The sequence below is a fragment of the Mobula birostris genome, chromosome 6 (genome assembly GCF_030028105.1).
Source record: "Mobula birostris isolate sMobBir1 chromosome 6, sMobBir1.hap1, whole genome shotgun sequence".
Taxonomy (NCBI): Eukaryota; Metazoa; Chordata; class Chondrichthyes; order Myliobatiformes; family Myliobatidae; genus Mobula; species Mobula birostris.
The window spans coordinates 40,567,027-40,588,291 of record NC_092375.1 but is presented as its reverse complement, the minus strand read 5'-3'; the positions used below and the strand labels follow the sequence as shown (position 1 = coordinate 40,588,291).

General features: G+C 39.0%; 1 protein-coding gene across 2 annotated transcripts in view; it reads left to right on the top strand.

Annotated features, from left to right (window-relative positions):
- LOC140199763 (syntaxin-binding protein 5-like) overlaps nt 1-21,265 on the top strand; it is a 340,576-nt gene that overhangs the window by 194,919 nt on the left and 124,392 nt on the right. For both annotated transcript variants that reach the window (XM_072262244.1, XM_072262243.1), the window contains exons 9-12: nt 2,618-2,696; nt 14,374-14,528; nt 14,664-14,736; nt 16,343-16,493. In XM_072262244.1, the coding sequence (XP_072118345.1) occupies nt 2,618-2,696; nt 14,374-14,528; nt 14,664-14,736; nt 16,343-16,493 (458 nt within the window). The remainder of the gene's footprint in view (nt 1-2,617; nt 2,697-14,373; nt 14,529-14,663; nt 14,737-16,342; nt 16,494-21,265) is intronic.

Sequence of the window (21,265 nt, the reverse complement as noted above, 5' to 3'; positions counted from 1 at the left end):
TATTGAAGATTTAATTGGAGGTAAAAGAAAAGGAGCATATGGTAGTTGTTGGCAGCTAGATTCAAGGGAATCTTTTCAGAAATATGAAGAGTGTGATGAGGGAATCTGAGAAAGAACTTAGAAGGATAAAAAGGAGCCCTGTAATAGCCTTCATAATTAAGGTTAAGGACAATCCCAGATATTCGATACATTTAAGATGCAAGAGGATTGCCAGGTAAAGAGCAAGCCCCCTTAGTGACTAGAGGTGTAATCTATACGTGAAGCAAGGTGATGTGTGTGAGCTCCTAAATGAATACTTCTCAGCTGCATTCATTAGGGAAGAAATTGGAAGATAGTGAATTCAGGGAGGGGTATGTGGATAATCTGGAGCAGGTCCGTTTCAAAAAGAAGGTGTGTGATGTCATGGGCTGCATTAGGGTTGATACATCCCCAGGTATCAGATACGATATCCCAAGTATTTGTGGTATGGAAGGGAGGAGATATATGGGATCCTTACATTTTGCATCAATGTGACGGGTGAAGTGTCAGGATTCTAGAGGATAGTTAACAGAGTTATGGGGTCGTAGAATACTACAGCACAGAAACAGACACCTTAGCCAATCTAGTCAATACCAAACTATTATTCTGTGTAGTCCCATGGAACTGCATCTGGATCGTAACCCTCCATATCCTTCCCATCCAGGTACCTACCCAAATTTCTCTGAAATGTTGAAATCAAAACTGCATCCACCACTTCCACTGGTAATGAATTCCACAGTCTCAGCATCCTCTGAGTGAAGAAGTTCCACCTTTAAACCTTTCACCTTTCACCCTTAACCCATGACCTCGAGTTCCTATTCTCACCCAATACCAGTGGAAAAAGCATGCTTGCATTTACCCAGCTAAACCACTCATAATTTTGTATACTTCTATAAAGTCTCCCCTTATTCTCCTATGCTCTAGGAAATTAATATTCTAACCTTTCCCTATAACTCATATCCTCAAGTCCCAGCAACATCCTTGTAAATTTTCTCTGCACTCTTTCAATTTTACTGATATCTTTCCAGTAAGTAAGTGACCAGAACTGCACACAGCCCTCCAAAGTAGGCCTCACCAACATCTTAAACAACTTCAATATAACATACCAACTCTTGAACTCAACACTTTAATTTATGAAGGCCAGTGTGCCAAAAGTTCTTTTTCTAACTTCCAATGTCTTGTTTAAGAAGGGATAAGCCATGTAACTGAAACAATAGAGCATAGTTTTAAAGTAAGAGGATTGAGTTTTAAGGAGGATTTGATGTTTCTCTTATGCAGAGAGTAGTTGTCAGAGGAGATGGTGATGCTGTCAGGGCATATAAGGTACAGTCTCAGTGTGAGTAAATAAGATTAGTATAGATGGGTATCAATATTGCCATGAATGTGGTGGCTAAGGGGCCCGTTTCTGTGCTAAACAACTCAGTGACACCCTGGATCACTGCTGCCCCATAGACCATGAGTTTTTAGGAAAACTTGAGGTCTTGATCATTGAATGCCCATTTCCAGAATGGGCCAGAAACAGTATTGGCGCATTGCAGGTAAAGGTGAGTTATATCATTAATACCTGCCATTACTGTGATGTGACTTTATACAGTATGAGAAGTGGTTCGGATTTTCCAGGTATGTCCTTGCCCTTCTCTCAGTGTCCAAAATACTGATTTCAACCATGCAATGGCACTGAGAAAACGATCCTCAAACAACTTGGAGAAAATTTTGGAAGTGCCAGCTATTGTACATGGTGTTTTTGCCTTCACAAAAGCTTTTGACTCCATCAACTGGAAGAGATTATGGGGAACTCTCCTCAAACTGGATGACCACAGATATTAATATCCATTATAGTTTCTGATGCTCCATAAGACATGATCCAGATCAAATGAACTAGAACATGGCTAATCTCAGCAAAGACCACTGTCATGCAATCTGTGTTATTCCCTGATGTTTTTTTCCCCCCAATCTTTTGTGCTGCAGTGCTGCACTTCACTGTCAATAATTTTACTGCATCAATGGGGAAACTGATCAATATGCAGTGGCTTCATTCCAGAACCAAGGTCACATAAACTTCAGTGGCTGAGCTACAGAATGACGGTGACATTTGCAGTTGCACGCTGAGAAGCTGAAGTTCAGGTTGGAAAAGGACGTGAAGTTCAAACATCAAAGGAAATGAACAAGTTCCTTTGAATATTGCAGAGGAAAAAGATGCAAGACTAATGAAAATCCCTTCATCTTTATAATTTAAAGAAAAAGATTAAGTATTGTATCTATTCTCACCAATTCAATATTCAATACATCTCTCTGGAAAAGCACAAACTGATTAGATTTTTTTAAAATAGGGAAGTGTGATATCTTGTTTTGTCTACTTCATGTATGAACCTTGTATTGCAGCATTTTCAAGAATAGTACATTATTTTGGTTGGGTCAGGATGTTTTCTTCTACATAAAGTGCAAAAACAAATAAATCCTGGTGGCATTTATTACTAATCCACATTGACTTTAATGGTGGAATAATTGGTGTCTAATATATTGGTGTTTCTGAATGAGTGCTTTATCTGATGTGGCAATATTGCAGTTACAGTTTTTCATTTTGGTGTTTTACTAACAGGTAAAGTCCAGCGAGATGGTAAGAAACCTGAGTCTTGCAAACCAATCCTAAAAGTAGATCATAAGACTTGCAGAAATAGGCAAGTATAGTATTTTGTGTTTGGCCGCTTTATGTAAGCACTACTTCTGTATTGTACAATCTGCCGGACTTGCAACAAATTGTGGACTAATTCTTTATTGTTTAGGTGAATTGTTCACAACTGTTGCTTTTGCAATATTGCATTCTTTATGAATCTTTTGGTCTGTAATAATTTACAATAATCTTATTGTGATATTTTTGTGGTTCCACTTGAATTTTAATTTGATAGTTCACAAAATAAGATCTTAGTTTTTGGAAGATTAAAATTAATTCATCTGAAATCTAACCTTACTAGAAAAAGGCATTTTTGTCAAGTGTTACATGATGTTTCTGATGGTTTGTTTCCTCGCACAATCCACAGAATCTGTATTTTTTTATAACTCGTAGCTGAAGTTTTCAAAGAGTAATTTGCAATCTTTCATCAACGTAACTAAGAAGCCGTTTATCATGAATAAATATGAACAATGAGTAGTATGACAGCATTGTGGAAAGATCCTTAATGTCGAAGATCCTTCATCAGAATGTTCAAGGATCTTGAAAGGATCTTCGAGCAGAAGCATTAACCCTGGGTCAATTATAAAAGATGCTACCTGACCAGCTGAATGTTTCCAGCATTTTTCTGTGTACAGATTTCTGGTATTTGTAGAGCTTTAATATTCACTTTAATCATGAGAGCTTGGTAAAGGTAGTAAGACCAAGCTCTCATAATTTAAGAAAATGAGGACTTCGGAGCATTGAGATCGAGGCATAAATATCAATATGTTGTAAAATTCATTGTTTTGTAGCAGCAATATGGTGCAAGGCATAATCATGACTAAAAATACGATAAGTTACAAAAAATAAATAGTGCTAAAGACAAATGATAAGGAAGTGTTCATGGGTTCATGGGCCATTCAGAAATCTGAAGGTAGAGTGGAAAAAGCTGTCCTAAAATGATGAGCGTGGATCTTCAAGCTCCTGTACTTCTATCCCAATGGTAGTAAACTGAAGAGGGCATGTCCCAGATGGTGAGGGTCTTTAATTGTGGTACTGCCTCTTGAAGATGCCTTTAACGATAGGGAGGGTTGTGTCTTCACAATCCTCTGCAGCCTTTTGCGATCCATACTAATCTGTGAGAAAACCACTCAGATTGCTTTCCACAGTATGTCTATAGAAATTTGAAAGAATATTTGGTGACATAACAAATCTCCTGAAACCCCTGACAAAACAGCACCACAGGCATGCTTTTTTGTGATTGCATCAATGTGTTGATCGTCTGAGATGTTAATGCCCAGGTACTTGAAGCTGCTCAGCTTTTTCACTTTTGGCCCCTCAGTGAGGACTGGAGTATGTTCTTCCCTCGCAGAAGTCTACAATCATTTCCTTGGTCTTACAAGATTTTGCTGTGAAAGCTGATCTATCTCACTTCTGTATGTTTCCTTGTCACCATCTGAGATTCTGCCATCCACAGTGGTGTCACCAGCAAATTTATAGCCAGTGTTTTTGCTGTGCCTAGTCACCCTCTTGAAGGATGTTCTGATATCAGCCTCTGAAAGAAAGGGATCACAGGGTTGCCAGGTTCTGTAGGGATTCACACAGGTTTCCTTTCAAAGCATACCTAAAAGAAGTTGAACTCATCGGGGAGTGAAACATCACTACCACTTGCCCCTCTCAGAAGTAATGGGATGCAAATCCTGCCACTGCTGCCATGCATTTGATTGTGTCTTTAACTTCACGTGGAATTGCCCTTTTGCTGTCAGTGGTGGCTTCCGTAGATCATATGTGGATTTCTTATAGAGTTCTGGATCGCTGGTTTTGAATGCTACAGATCTAGCCCTTAGCAGACAGCAAATCTCCCAGTTCATCCAGGGCTTCTGGTTTGAGAATACTCAGTATGTTCTCAAAGACACACACCCATCTACGCAGGTCTTGTTGATGTCATTGACGCCTAAAGTATATTCATTCTGATCTGAAAATGTATGGTCCCTGAAAATGATCCAGTCCACCAATGCAAACAGTCCAGTAAATACTCCTGTCCCTCCCTTGCCCATACCTTTGCTGTCCACACCACTGGTGCTACGGTTCTCAGTCTCTGCTTATATGCTGGGAATAGAAGTACAACCAGGGGTCTGGTCTTGCCAAGGTGGGGTGATGTAGTAAACACTGAAGGCAATGGGACAAACCAAAGGAAAGAGTGAGAAGAAATATGCAATAGACCTCTGTGAATCAAAGAATTGAAGATGAGTGGGCATTTTAGTTGAAGATCATCCAGATCAGGGATTTGGGTGGTCGGGCTTGATCTAAGATACAGCTGTGGACTTTTTCTTCTGTTTGATAAAGAAAAGATGCTAGCCAACATGAATGCTCTGTAATCTAGTCTCAGGTTATGTAAATGATTGAAGGTTTCATTGGCAAAAAAGTTGATGCACAGAAGAATTGGCAATGGTATGGAGATGAATTAGGTCGTCTTTTAAAGAGAGTAAGTGGATCGAGTGCTCAAGAATACATCATGGTCATGAGCAGTCCGGTTCAGCTCAGGCAGTGACGAGAGAAATGAACAGAATCAATGAGAATGGACTTTATAGTAGGGAAACACAGTCAATGCTTTCAATTTTCTTAATTAAATGATATTGTAGTTCATTAGAGATTGAAAACTGTGGTGATTCAGAGGAGTAGTCTTCATGCAGAGGTGGATCTCATCAAAGCACTCACGGACTATTGATAAGAAATAGGAAGTGCTAAAGGACTGTTTGAGACTCCAGAGACAACAGGTTAAGGCTAAAGAAGAAAGTTGCTGAAATAAATTGTCAGTTCTAGATGGGTTAGAATGATGCCAGGAATATTCAGTTCTTCGGCACAGAGTTAGTTCAGACAGTATCTGTAGGAAGAGAAATAGTGGACATTTCTGGTGAATAACCTTTCACTGGGGTGTTTAAGAAAGGTGAGAAATACTTTTTTTATGTTGCTTTGCTTCTATACTTAGTAGAATTCTTACAAAGTTATAATAAAAGATGAGGTTGTTGAGATATTCGAAAGCCTAAACACTGATAAACATAATAAAGGCTTGGCTTGAAGATTATAAATCACCAGATTTAGATAAGATGCATCCAAAGGTAACAGTCAGTCTCCTTCAGATACAGTGGCTTGGCTAAAGGACTGGAATATTATAATATTTTACAAATTTAAGGCTAAAAATAGTAACTACATATAAATCTTGTTATGACAAAACTGGAAAATATGATAATGCAAGACATTGCTTGTAAATTAATAAACCTAACAAAGAAAAACAAGCTCTAAGCAAGTCAAGCAGCTTAAACAGCTTCGAGACCCTTCATCTGAACTAGACAAAGCGAGAGAACTTTTCTAAAGTGTTAAGTTGTAGAAAGGAGAGATTAGGATGAAGAGGATAGATAGGGTGGAACTTTAATAGAATGCAGACTGAAGCTGTTATTGGTAACAATTACTTATAAAAGCAGCAGCTGAAGATATAAAAGAATAAAAAAAGATAAACTGAAACAAAAGATACAGCCACATGTGTTGTGGAAAAGAAAAAAAATCACTGCCTGAAATTGTTAAATTCAGTATTATGTCATTGTGCTTAAATGTGCTATACTGTAGACATGGTTCTTGATTTCCACACACTGGGCAATGTTGGAGCAAAAGTGGAAGATGGAAGGTGAAATCAGAGTACGAGTTTGTTGGAGCAGTAAAATACTGGTCATGGTTCTGGCTTAGAGTCATTGCTAAAGACTGAACAAATGCTCTTTGAATCAGTTACCCAATCAGTGTTTGGTTTCTCCAGTGTAGAGGAGACTACATTGTATTTATCAAATGTAATATACTAAGTTGGAACAAGTGTCAGTAGATTGTAGCATTACCTGGAAGGACAGTTTGGATCCCTAGTTAGTGCAAAGAGAAGTTCCAAAATGGCAGGTTTGCATGCAGAAGTGCGATGAGAAAAGGAGAGAGTGATGGAGATAGAATAGTGGATCATAGAATTAGAGCACAAGAAGCCCCTTCAAATCTGATAAAGGGTGAGAAGGGGAAGATGCCTCAGTGATGAAATCCCATTGCAGGAAGCAGAAATGGTCTGCTGAATATTGAGGCTGGAGAAGTTAGAAGGTAGGGGCAGAGGAACTACGAAGAGAGGGATGAGAGCAGAAAGACTAGAAGTAGAGGAGGTTTGGTTGAGGGCTCTGTCAACTGTGGCAGAAGGAAAAGTCATGCTCAGGAAAAAGGAAAACATGTTAAAGTTACCAGTTTGAAAAGTCACTTTATTGATACAGATTCTGTAGAGACGGAAGGTGGAAAAATGGAATAGAGTGTTTATAAAGAGCAGAATAAGATAAAGTGTGGTTGAGGTAGCCATGAAAATTGAAGGGCTGCTATTGGTTACTAACCCATCCTCTGAGATAGGGATAAAGTTAGAAAGAAAGGGAAAGGAAAGGAAACAGTGATATTGGTCATGTGAAAGTGAGAATGGGCTGGACTTTGGCAGCAAAGATAATGAATTTTCAAATCCTATGAAATCCCATTGCTTTTATTGATGTAACACTAAAGTTGAGGGAGGAATCTAAAACCTGAAACAATAGGACTGACCTGTTTATCCAATGAAGAGATAGGTTAGCTTGGGAGTTCCTGTAACTACGTTTTTTTCTTGGAGGATGCGAGTGGAGTTGGAAAATGTAAGTGTGAGTTCAGCCAGGCAAAGGAGAGTAGTGATGGAAAGGGGTTGATTAAACTTCTGTTCAAGAATGAAGTGAAGGGTCCTCAGACCATGCTGGTTTGAGATGGAGACAAAGGGAAGGATTGGACATGTGCGGTGAAAATTAGCTGTTTGAGATCAGGAAACCAGAAACTGTCAAACTTGTAGAGGCTATCAGATGAATCACAGACGTAAGTGAATGGGCCTGAGTAAGGAAAGAAAGAGGAGTCAAGATGGGAAGAAATAAGTGCTATGTAGTAAGAGCAGGCTGAAACAAAGGCCTACACTCCAGGGAATAAAGTACTAACCTGTTCCACCTTTCCCTATAACTCAGGTCCTCAAGTCCCAAGATAATTTCCTGTATGTAATTGACCAGAGCTGCACACAATACTCCAAATTAGGTCTCATCAATGTCTTATTCAACTTCAGCATAACATCCCAACTCCTGTACTCAATATTTTGATTTATGAATAACAACGCTTCGAAAGCTCTCTTTACGATCCTATGTACATGTGGTGCCACTCATGGATGGATTTGCATTCCCAAATCCCTCTTTCCTACTACATTTTCCAGTGCATTACCATCCACTGTGTCAGTCCTACCCTGATTTGACCTCACAAAGTGCAATACCTCTCACTTGGCTGCATTAAATTACATCTGCCAGAGAAGTATGGTGGGAGTAGATGTGGAGCATGCGCTTTTGAGGGACAATGCAGTTGGAGGCTGTAGAGGGAAAATGGCTAGAGGAAATAGGATGAGTGACTGTCTGTTAGATGAAAGCACTATGTTCAGTTGTGGAGTCATAATCCAGTGGGATGGATGAGTATTTGTGTGAGAGCAGATGTTCAAGTTCTGGAAGTTAGAGGTCAGCGTGCCCGGCTTTGGCAGCACTGCCCTTGTCAGCAGATTTGATGATGCTTTTGGGATTGGTATTTGAATGCAAACTGCTGCTTGTTCTGTGGAGGGTAGCTTAAATGGCAGTAGAGTAACAACAGTTGAAAACTTGAGGGGTCAATGTCTCATTGCCAATTAGGATAAGAACCTAAAGGAGAGATCCAGCACTTTGGGATTTTCAGACCATAAGAAAAGGTCCACAGTCAGGGTGAGGACTCCAAACAAAATACATGCTCACAGGCAAAGATGGATGATGAAGACTTGATATGATGAAGAGTTAAACCCGCATGGCTTGTTGCCTCCCGGATGCCAGGGTCTGGGATGTCTCTGACTGGGTGCACGACATCCTGGTACGAGAGGGAAAGCAACCAGAAGTCGTGATACATGTTGGTACCAACGACATAGGCAGGAAGAGGGATGAGGTCCTGAAGTGTGAGTTTTGGGAACTAGGCAGAAGGCTGAAGAACAGGACCTCAAGGGTGGCGTTCTCAGGATTGCTGCCAGTGCTACATGACAGTGATGGTAAGAATTGGAGGAGATGGCAGTTGAATGCGTGGCTCAGGAGTTGGTGCAGGGAGCAGGGTTTTAGATTGTTGGATCATTGAGATCTCTTCTGGGGAAGGTGGGACCTGTACAGATTGGATAGGTTGCACCTGAACTCGAGGGGGAGCAATACCCTTGCAGGTAGGTTTGCTAGCATGGTTCAGGAGGGCTTAAACTAATTTGCAAGGGGGGTGGGACCCGGAGCGATAAAGCAGTGAAAGAAGTGCATGGAGTAAAGCCAGATCTAACATATAAAGAGGCTTTGAGGAAAGAGAAGCAGAATAAACGGTAAAAAGGTAGTAAGGTAGAAGGGCTGAAATGTGTATACCTCAATGCAAGAAGCATCAGGAACAAAGGTGATGAACTGAGAGATTGGATACATACATGGAATTATGATGTAGTGGCCATTACAGAGACTTGGCTGGCACCAGGGCAGGAATGGATTCTCAATATTCCTGGATTTCAGTGCTTTACAAGGGTTAGAGAGGGGGGAAAAGGGGAGGAAGGGTGGCATTACTGGTCAGGGATACTATTACAGCTACAGAAAGGGTGGGTAATGTAGCAGGATCCTCTTTTGAGTCAGTATGGGTGGAAGTCAGGAACAGGAAGGGAGCGGTTACTCTATTGGGAGTATTCTATAGGCCCCCTGGTAGCAGCAGAGATACAGGGGAGCAGATTGGGAGGCAGATTTTGGAAAGGTGCAAAAATAACAGGGTTGTTACCATGGGTGACTTTAACTTCCCTCATATTGATTGGCACCTGATTAGTTCCAAGGGTTTAGATGGGGCAGAGTTTGTTAAATATGTCCAGGACGGATTCCTGTCATGGTATGTGGATAGGCTGACTAGGGGGAATGCCATACTAGATCTAGTACTACGTAATGAAGCGGGTCAGGTCACAAATCTCTCTGTGGGTGAGCATCTGGGGGACAGTGACCACCACTCCTTGGCCTTTAGCATTATCATGGAAAAGGATAGAATCAGAGAGGACAGGAAAATTTTTAATTGGGGAAGGGCAAATTATGAGGCTATAAGGCTAGAACTTGCACGTGTGAATTGGGATGATGGTTTTACAGGGAAATGTACTATGGACATGTGGTCGATGTTTAGAGATCTCTTGTGGGATGTTAGGGATAAATTTGTCCCAGTGAGGAAGATAAAGAATGGTAGGGTGAAGGAACCATGGGTGACAAGTGAGGTGGAAAATCTAGTCAGGTAGAAGAAGGCAGCATACATGAGGTTTAGGAAGCAAGGATCAGATGGGTCTATTGAGGAATATAGGGAAGCAAGAAAGGAGCTTAAGAAGGGGCTGAGAAGAGCAAGAAGGGGTCATGAGAAGACCTTGGCGAGTAGGGTAAAGGAAAACCCCAAGGCATTCTTCAATTATGCGAAGAACAAAAGGATGACAGGAGTGATGGTAGGACCGATTAGAGATAAAGGTGGGAAGATGTGCCTGGAGGCTGTGGAAGTGAGCGAGGTCATCAATGAATACTTCCGTTCGGCATTCACCAATGAGAGGGAACTTGATGATGGTGAAGACAATATGACTCGAGATTGATGTTCTGGAGCATGTTGATATTAAGGGAGAGGAGGTGTTGGAGTTGTTAAAATACATTAGGACGGATAAGTCCCCGGGGCCTAATGGAATATTCCCCAGGCTGCTCCAAGAGGCGAGGGAAGAGATTGCTGAGCCTCTGGCTAGGATCTTTATGTCCTCGTTGTCCACGGGAATGGTACCGGAGGATTGGAGAGAGGCGAATGTTGTCCCCTTGTTCAAAAAAGGTAGTAGGGATAGTCTGGGTAATTATAGACCAGTGAGCCTTATGTCTCTGGTGGGAAAGCTGTTGGAAAAGATTCTTAGAGATGGGATCTATGGGCATTTAGAGAATCATGGTCTGATCAGGGACAGTCAGCATGGCTTTGTGAAGGGCAGATCATGTCTAACAAGCCTGATAGAGTTCTTTGAGGAGGTGACCAGGCATATAGATGAGGGTAGTGCAGTGGATGTGATCTACATGGATTTTAATAAGGCATTTGACAAGGTTCCACACGGTAGGCTTATTCAGAAAGTCAGAAAGCATGGGATCCAGGGAAGTTGGCCAGGTGGATTCAGAATTGGCTTGCCTGCAGAAGGCAGAGGGTTGTGGTGGAGGGAGTACATTCAGATTGGAGGGTTGTGACTAGTAGTGTCCCACAAGGATCTGTTCTTGGATCTCTACGTTTCGTGATTTTTATTAACGACCTGGCTGTGGGGGTAGAAGGGTGGGTTGGCAAGTTTGCAGATGACACAAAGGTTGGTGGTGTTGTAGATAGTGTAGAGGATTGTCGAAGATTGCAGAGAGACATTGGTAGGATGCAGAAGTGGGCTGAGAAGTGGCAGATTGGGTTCAACCCGGAGAAGTGTGAAGGACAAACTCCAAGGCAGAGTACAAAGTAAATGGCAGGATACTTGGTAGTGTGGAGGAGCAGAGGGATCTCGGGGTACATGTCCACAGATCCCTGAAAGTTGCCTCACAGGTAGATAGGGTAGTTAAGAAAACTTATGGGGTGTTCGCTTTCATAAGTCAAGGGATAGAGTTTAAGAGTCGCGATTTAATGATGCAGCTCTATAAAACTCTGGTTAGGCCACACTTGGAGTAGTGTGTCCAGTTCTGGTCGCCTCACTATAGGAAGGATGTGGAAGCATTGGAAAGGGTACAGAGGAGATTTACCAGGATGCTGCCTGGTTTAGAGGGTATGCATTATGATCAGAGATTAAGGGAGCTAGGGCTTTACTCTTTGGAGAGGAGGAGGATGAGAGGAGACATGATAGAGGTGAACAAGATAATAAGAGGAATAGATAGAGTGGATAGCCAGCGCCTCTTCCCCAGGGCACCACTGCTCAATACAAGAGGAGGTGGCTTTAAGGTAAGGGGTGGGAAGTTCAAGGGCGATATTAGAGGAAGGTTTTTTTTACTCAGAGAGTGGTTGGTGTGTGGAATGCACTGCCTGAGTCAGTGGTGGAGGCAGATACATTAGTGAAGTTTAAGAGACTACTAGGCAGGTATATGGAGGAATTTAAGGTGGGGGGTTATATGGGAGGCAGGGTTTGAGGGTCAGCACAACATTGTGGGCTGAAAGGCCTGTAGTGTGCTGTACTATTCTATGATATCTAGCTCAGAATTTTTAAGCATGGACGTATGGTCGGGGAGGGGAAGTGACTGTGGGCTGGAGACTGAAATTAAGGTGTCTGCTGAGGACTGGGAATAAGAGACAATTTACCACTTCATCACTTATTATTTCCACACATTGCTGTGCTTTTGCTCTTTCTCCTGTTTGATTCCTCTTTGATTCTAAATAACTTGTTCCTATCTGAGGCTTCTGCTTCTTCAGGGATGACTCTGGCTTTCCAGTCACCTCTCCCTCTAATTCTCTAAATAGTTCCAACTCTGACTTCAGTTTTTTTCAATTTCCTACCTCACTCCATCATAAGCTTGAGGAGGAGAACCTATCTTCCATCGGGACATATTGAAGCCCTTATGACTTGATATTGAATTTAACAACTTTAGATATCCTCAGTATTTTACTGGCTTCAATTTGTTTCTGATTTCTAGTTCTAATTTTTGTTATTTTGATGTATTTTTCTGCATCCTTTTACAGTTATTCCCTCTGTCCTTTCCACTTTAGCCTGACTCTGCATCTTGGAGTTTGTGGTTTCTGACTTTCTGATGAAGCGTCTTGATCCTAGACATGACCTTTCCCCTCTAAAGCTCCTTGATCTACAGAGTGCTTCCAGATTTCTATTTTATTTTCAGATTTTGAACACGAGTATTTTGCTCTGAAATTCAACGCTACGTTGTTCAAAGGCATAATGTTTAACTAAGTTGATTGGAGTTTTGTGGTGCAGTAGCAAAAAGTGCCATGAGGACAATTGTAGTTGATGGTATGAATATGGAATTTTAAAAAGGATTTGATAAAATGTCACAGAACAGGATTGTCGTCAGGATCAGAGCTTGGTTTAAAATTGACAGGGACAGCATGGGAATCTAAGTAAACTCAAATTGATAATGCTATGTGTAAACAAGACAGTAGCAGTTTCTTCAGAAGCACTTTTTTCTGGTCAATGATCCCAGTGGAAGCTCTGTAAAAAGAAGCCTACCTGACTGTAATGGCTGGATAAACGCACATGCCACATAATATTAAACAAGGACTGATGGCTTATTTGATTATTTCCTATTGAATATTATTTATGAAAAGTTCATTAATTTTAATTTAGCTGCATTTGAATCTTCTTATTGCTGTAACATGATCTCCTTCCCAAACTCTCGCTACTTTTCCCCACTCTGCCTGCTCACAATTCCTCTTGCTTTGCCTCTTCCCTCACTCCTCTGGAGCTAATTATAATCTTTGAGGTGGCCCAGTCAACTTGGCTGCACTTGCAGTGGCTCATTCACTCTGCCCCATTTCTCTACCAGCCCAGAGAACTTCTAAATTGTTTAAATGTGGCCAGAGAAGCTGCCTTCTGCAAACCATGTATGATGTGGGTTAAATCATAGCAGAACTGGCATAGTAGAGCTCCTAACAGGAAAGGCTCTGTGCATTGACAAGGGAAAGCAATTGTCTTCAGCAGACAACAATAGCTGCAGCTGAAACATTTGAAAGGTTTAATTTTCTAAGCAAAAGTTCTAACACACCAAAATTAAAAGTTAAATCATGTAAGTAAGCAGCTATTTATTTGCTTATTATGTTATAAGAAGTATTTTCATATTATTATGTGAAAGACCAGTATGGTGATCGACAGAGCTTTCTACCATCATCCCCCTACGTCTGCTGCTGCACAATTTCTTAGAAGAAATGAAAATTGCTTTGGGCGGGAGTAAGGAAAGAATTCTGGGTAATCTGTTTGTGCTGAAAAGTGACAGTTGCTGGTACCTTCTCTTAATAGCAACTCCTGCTTTATTGGTTTCATATTTAGTCATGCCTGACTGGTAACCTTGCAGATACTTGCCTTTGATCTAATGAACATGAATTCTGAACCAGCTTGTTGTATCTGTAATTTAACATAGGAAGTTGTGGCTGGTTGTGAATTAGCATATCCAAACCCTCTTTGATTTTCTTTTCAGTAAATTGGAAGAGGTGGGATAAACATTCATTAACCTGCTGGTGTAAAAGTGGTGTTGGAAATCTTTTGAGTGTTAAGGAAATAGCCCAATTTTCATTTGTCAAATTTAATCAAAATGAAAATCAGTGATTTCTGTAACAGGTTACTGTTCCCTCAGTGGGTGAGATTAAAGTCTCTATTGCACAATATATTCTGTACTAATTTGGAGCTTCATTTCCATTTGGCTGCTTTTTGTAAAGTCGTATGGTTCAATTATTGGTAACAGAGAATGGAATCTTGCTAAGTTTAACTTTTTGTTTGATTGCGAAATTTTGAAACTGTTTTAGCTTAATATGCAGTTTAGAAGTAACCAAAAATTAATGATTATTTTGTTTCAATAGTGTAACACTTGTAAATGTTTAGAAAAGCTTGGTAATGTATCAAGTATAAATTGCTTTATAACTTTTTCATCTTGCAGCGAACCGTTTACTATTTTTTCTGGTGGACTGTCCTATGATAAAGCATGCAGAAGACCCAGTCTGACAATTATGCATGGCAAATCTATTACAGTTCTGGAAATGGATTATCCCATTGTGGACTTCCTAACTCTCTGTGAAACACCCTATCCAAATGGTAAATGAGACGGAGTGAATGGTTCGGGCTTTATTAACCTCGGACAGAATTTGCTCATATTCTATCATATATTAAGCAAGCATGGGTATTGGTGCTTTATAATTGGCATCCATTTAATTATGCATTGTTTTACAGAATTCCAGGACCCTTATGCTGTGGTTGTACTACTTGAGAAGGATCTGATTGTTGTTGATCTTACACAAAACAAGTAAGGGCTCTTACAAATACAGTATCTTTTAGTTTTTACTTTCTTAAAACATAAACAGAATAGCTTCAGATTATAGAACCAATTACAGAAATATTTCTTAGTATAAACACTTAATACTGATTGACAGGAGTTGATTCTCCGAGAAACTTCGATTATTCTATTTTCTGCAAAGTGCATTAGAGTTTGATGGGGGCTAAATGAGTGTTCTTTGCTATCATTTTTTAATGTACCCAAGTCAGACCAAAGTAAATCATCATTTTACATTAGTAAATCTACTCCTCCATAAGTGGGCAGTTAAGAGAAGGAAATAAAAATACTCAGATTGGCAAATGGAAGTATTTTTCTACTATTAAGAGAGTTGGGCTCAGAATTTTCTCAGAGGCACTCTGTTTCTGATTCTTCAATGTGCAGTTGATCAAGTGCAGCTCTGAAGATATTGGTAATTAATAGGGTAATTGTTTTATAAACTACATACCTGTTGTGGACCTTGCTCAGTAGACAGCTATCTCAAAGTTAAGCAACAAATGATAAAGTGTAATTTTTGCTACAGATTTTCAGAAATGTAGATCTGTTTTTGGACCTCACCATGGAGATGTACACAGAATTTTAAAATTACCTAAGATGGGATTTACCCAAGTTTGGGGCTAAGAGCATGGCTGTGCTGTTTGCAAAAAAAAAAAGTACTACTCTCTATGCATCCTGAAAATATTCAGAAACTAAATATCCAATGTTTATTTCTATTTGTGAAATATCTGTACACCCAAAATATGAAAGTAAAAAAAGTGATATAATGTGCAATACACACAAAATGCTCTATGAACTCAGCAGGTCAAGCAGATCTATGGAGAGGCCAAGAGACTTCATTAGGACTGTAAAGGAAGGGAGCAGAAGCCAGAATAAGAAGGTGGAGGGAGGGGAAGAAATACAAGCTAGCAGGTGACAGGTGAGGGGGAAGGTGTGTGGGTTAGGTAGAGGGAATGAAGTAAGAAGCTGAGAGGTGATAAGTGGAAGAGGTAAAGGGCTGAAGAAGGAGGAATCTAATAGGAGAGGACAGTGGGCTTACGAAAGAAAGGGGACAATGCAGATTCAGTTATTTATCATGTGTACATTGCAATTCCAGCACCAACATAACAACAACTACAAAACAAATCCCTTATTAGGAGGATGGGAACCAAAGGGAGGTTATGGGCAGGTAAGGAAGGGAAAAAGTGGAGAAAAGGTAACGAGGTTGGGGAATGGATAAAGAGAGAAGGGGGAAGGTAGAGTAATTACTGAAAATTGAGAAAATGATGTTCATGCCATCATATGATGAGCAAGGTACTGTTATTTCCATTCCCAATTGTGCCAAGTTGGGATTTTGTACTGATCTATTTGATTGTTGGGCATGCACGTCTGTTCAAAATGGTTGGTGATTGTATTTGTTTTGCTTATTTTTTATGCCCACAGGCAATATTGGCAGGATAAAATAAGATTAACTAAATGGTGTCCTTTTCCTGCATTGTAACATTCTGTAATGTGACCAAGGATCTTATTACTGCTTGATTATTTTCATAGAATGAACATTGTGTCTTTAAAAATACTTTTTGTCTTTTATTTCCCCGGTCAGTTTTCCTATCTTTGAAAACCCGTATCCAATGGATGTGCATGAATCTCCAGTGACTTGCTCTGAGTATTTTGCAGATTGTCCTCCTGATTTGATACCTGCCCTCTATTCTATTGGAGCCAAACAACAAAAAAAGCAGGGATATAGCACAAAGGTAACAAACTGTGTTTTATTATTGCTTTAGGTGTTGGCCCTGAGGAAAATCCTACTGCCGGCAAAATTACTGTTATGTTGGTTAAGCATTTAACAACTAGCTTGTTCGCAAAACAAAAGGAAAATTAACAGCTGTAGAATCACTAATCTTTAAATGAGTGCTAGAATATGAGCAATCAATCTTGCAAGTTTTTAATTGTCTCTTTTGATACAAAATATAAGACCATAAAATATGGGAGCAGAGTTAGATCATTTGGCCCATCAAGTCTGCCCTGCTATTCCATCATGGCTGATTTATTATCCCTCTCATAATGTAATTTTGTATTCAAATATAATGACATTCTTTTTACAATTTTGTAGAGTCATATAGACATAAAACATAGTAATAGGCCCGAGACACAAATCATTGAAGGATCTCAGCCCAAAGCATTAATTGTTTATTCCTCTTCACTGCTGCCAGCCCTGCTGAGTTCCTCCAGCATTTTGTGTGTGCCCCCATGGAAATAGACCCTTTGGCCCAACTTGTCCTTTCTGACCAAGATGCCCATTCAAACTAATCCTTTTCCTAGCATTTGACCCATAACCTTTAAACCTTCCCAATCCATCTATCTGTCCAACAGCCTTTTTAAAAGCTCCTCAAGTTCCTCTTAAATCTTTTCCCTCTCACCTAAAAACCAACACCCTCTAGTTCTTGATTTCCCTACCCTACCCTGGAAAAAAAAGACTGTGTGTTTACCTTATCTGTGCACTTCATGATGTTATATACCCTTGCAAAATTACTCATAAACCTGCTACACTTTCGTGAATAAAGTCATAACGTGGCCAGCCATTCCCTATAATTTAGTCCCTCAAGTCCTGGCGACATCTGTGTAAATCTTTTCTGCACTCTTTCCAGTTTAATAGCATCTTTTCTATAGCATAGTGATCAAAACAGAACACAATTCTCTCAAGTGCAACATCACCCATCCTGCACAACCACACCGTGACTTCCCAAATTTATATAATGCCCTGACATAATAAGGTCAGCGTGTCAAAAGTCTTCTTCACCACCCTGTCTGCATGTTATTCCACTTTCAGTGAACCATATATTTGTACTTCAGATGGATCTACAACACTCTCCAGGGCCCTGCCATTCACTGTGAAAGAACTGCCTGGATTTGACTCTCCAAAATCCAACACTTAACACTTCTCCGAATTAAAATCCATTTGCCATTTTTCCACCCACTTACATGCTCCTTCTATAGCTTTTGATAACCTTCTTTATTGTTCACTATGCCACAATTTGTGGCACTCTGCTATAAATTCCACTAATCTTATTCGAATAAATTAGTAATGTAATCTTAAAAGTGCAGATTTTATTTCTCCAAAACTATTAATGCATTAAATGTTGGTATTCAGATGTGATTTGAATTATTTACTTTCTAAAGTACATCATGCACCAACTTACAAAGTTATCTATAGAGAAGATCAAATTTAAGGAATATGGATGGCTACTAAACTAAACTAATTATAACAAAATTTGAGTCATCTTCAGGAATGTTTGAAAGTTCATTGTATTTCATCAGTCCTTAGTGCTTTACTACACTGTGAACAAAATAATGTGATGATGTAGGTGTGATATTTAAATCAAAAATGACATATTTTTACACAGATCACAGATTCATTTTTCTAACTTTTAGCAAAATGAATATTTTATCTGCAAATTAGATGCCTATTTCTTTTCATAGTTCAAAATCAATTAAAAAAAAGAGTTCTTTGTTCAAATTAATACATTATTACTGTTACATAGAATAGAATACTTAATTACACTATAATTAGGTATATGAGGACTGTTAATTTTTTTTTTAAATTTTGGCTCTATTTTCACTGTTCAAGAATATTACAATACTTTTGAAACAACGGTGAGGGATGCGTGGGCAAGTTGAGAGAATAGAAATTGGGTTGGGATTTGATTGTAATTCCAGTAGTGAGCGTAATTGCATTTGAAATTAAAGCAGTATTTGACTAAGTGTGACATTAAAGAGCACCGTTAAAACTATGATTAATGGGTATAAAGAGGAAGACACACCACTGATTGACGTTGTACCTTGTGGAAAGGCACACAGACGGCATGGTTTTGGAAGTCAATCATCCTAGCTTCAGGATTCTTGCAAGAGTTCTACAGAGCAAAATCTGAAGACCAATGATGCTCAGTGGCTCCATCAATTAAATCACGAAGATTAGAAGAGGGATGTTTGCTGAAGATTATACAGTTCTATTCATGACTCAGAGAGTTTGTTGTCATATGCACAAACAAGTGTATTCACAGATGCAATGGAAAAACTTGCTTTGAACGGTATCACAGGCACATTATCATTTCAGCGGATCTGTCCTTTGTCCAGCACATAAGTGCCATTTAAAAAGTAAGCACAGCTGCACCTCTACTTTCTTAAAAGTTTGTGAAGATTCAACATGACATCTAAATCTTTGTCAAACTTCTATAGATGTGCAGTGGAGAGAATATCGACTGGCTGTATGGCCTTGTATGGAAACACAAATGCCCTTGAATGGAAAAGCTTACAAAAAGTAGTGGATACATCCCAGTCCATGGTGGGTAAAGACCTCCTCACCATTGAGCACATTTGCATATAATGTTGTCGCAGGAAAGCAGCATCCATCGTTGGAGATTACCACCATCCAGCCCATGTTCTCTTCTCGCTGCTGCCATCAGGAAGGAGGTACAGGAGCCTCAGGACCCATGCTACCAGTTTTTGAATGAGAGAGGATAACTTCACTCAATTTCTCTCACCCCACCACTGAACTGTTCCCACAACCTATGAACTCACTTTCAAGGACTCTTCATCTCATGTTCTTGATATTTATTGCTTATTTATTTATTTATTATTTAGTATTTACTGTGAATGCCCACAAGAAAATTAATCTCAGAGTTGTATATGGTGACATATATATATTTTGACAAAAAATTTAATTTGAACTTTGAGTATAGCATCATTTAGTCGCATTCACAAGAAAAACCATTAAAAATAACTTGTACACACGTGGAGCAAATTATAATCCCCGATTCATTTTTACTGGAAGGGAATGGTTGCAAGAGATTCTGAAATTACGTTATTAACGTTAAAAGATTTTCCTTTTGCTTAGTAATTTATCGTCATAATATTGCACAGCATAGAAACGAGTCTTTCGGCCACTGCTTCAATACTAAGTATTATGCCTATCTGTTACCAAAAAATGATTAAAATCTGATGGCTGTTAATTTTTAAAAAGTTTTTGTTTATGATTTTAAAGTCTTTTAGAATGTTGTAGAATGGTTTAGACTGCCCCAGAATACTCAAAAGTTATGAATTCTTCTGACATAATGTTCTTATGTAGTTCAGAAAGATATTTAAAATCTGATTGCGAGGATTATAAACCTTCGTTTTAAATATTTAAAATCTGACTGCAACATAACAAAACTGTGCAATGTACTTCCTATCTGCTGGTAACGTAATAGCACAATATCCTTCAGGGATACAATTGTACATTCTTAACAGCATGTAAGGCAAACTTCAAGGCATAGCTTATACCATCCTAGCTGAAGCAAAGGGTTTCAACTATACAATTGCTTTTCATTTCTTTCTTCAGGCTGCACTAAATATTACCAAGTAGTATGAACTTTAATCTTTTCTTCATTCCAGAAGTTTAATCTTCCATCAACAAAAAAGTTTTATCTCAGTGTAAGAATGTGTTTTGGTTAAGTCTTTTAAAACCTCTTAAGAAAATCAAGTCGATTGTGAATATTCCTGCACTTGCAGTTCTCTTTGACCTCAGCAGCTTCCAGCTGGATATCTCACGGTTTTCTGAGCTCTGTGAATGTTTCACTTATGGTCCCTTTTCTAGTGATTCAACAGATTTTATTTTCAGATCAATCTAAAGACTGTAATAAGGTAGAGACAGAAAATGCAGGCTTGGCAGCATTTGTGAAAAGAGAAATAGTAACAAGACGCTCTGTCAGCACTAGGAAAAAATAATTAGCATTAATATTTTAAAATGCTGAGAACCACCTAAAATGGCATTATCTCTCTTTCCAATTCTGTTGAATAGTTTCTGACTTGGAACATTAACTCTGTTTCTCTTTCCACAGATGCTGCTTGGCCTGCTGAGTGTTTCCAGCATTCTGTGCTACCATTTCAGATTTCCAGCATCTGCAGTTTTTGAATTTTATTTACTATAATGGGTTATTCCCTATGAAATATCCACAACCTTGTTTATTAAAAATATACAGTAAAGATGAGAAATTACAAAAAAAAGACATTAAGAAAGTTTTATAACTGTGATAAGGTGCTTTATAAAATGCCTTTCATGACATTGTTAGTTTACATCTGCCTCAATATCTGCTTCTTTAAACTGCTCCAATATACATTTAAAATTTTATACTTTAAAGATGCTTTAAAATGTTTCATTAATAATCCATAATTCAAAATTAATTCTGCAATTCCTTCAATACCTTTGTGTTTTTGTATGTTTTAAATACTTGAGGTATTTTAGGATTGTGCTCCTTCTTCATTTATGAAAACTGATATAAACAATTAATTTAATATATGTCAAATACTAATCCCTTGAGTTTTTAATAGAATAAGTAGAACTGACTTATGTTGATCCTTTTCTTAAGAAAAAATATGCAGGTTAGATTAGACTTTGGAAGTTACCATTTTTTAAAAATTAAAGTCAGAATTAAAATCAGTTTAAACATTTTTAATTTCTTCATTTAACTTGCATTCCACTTAATGTAGC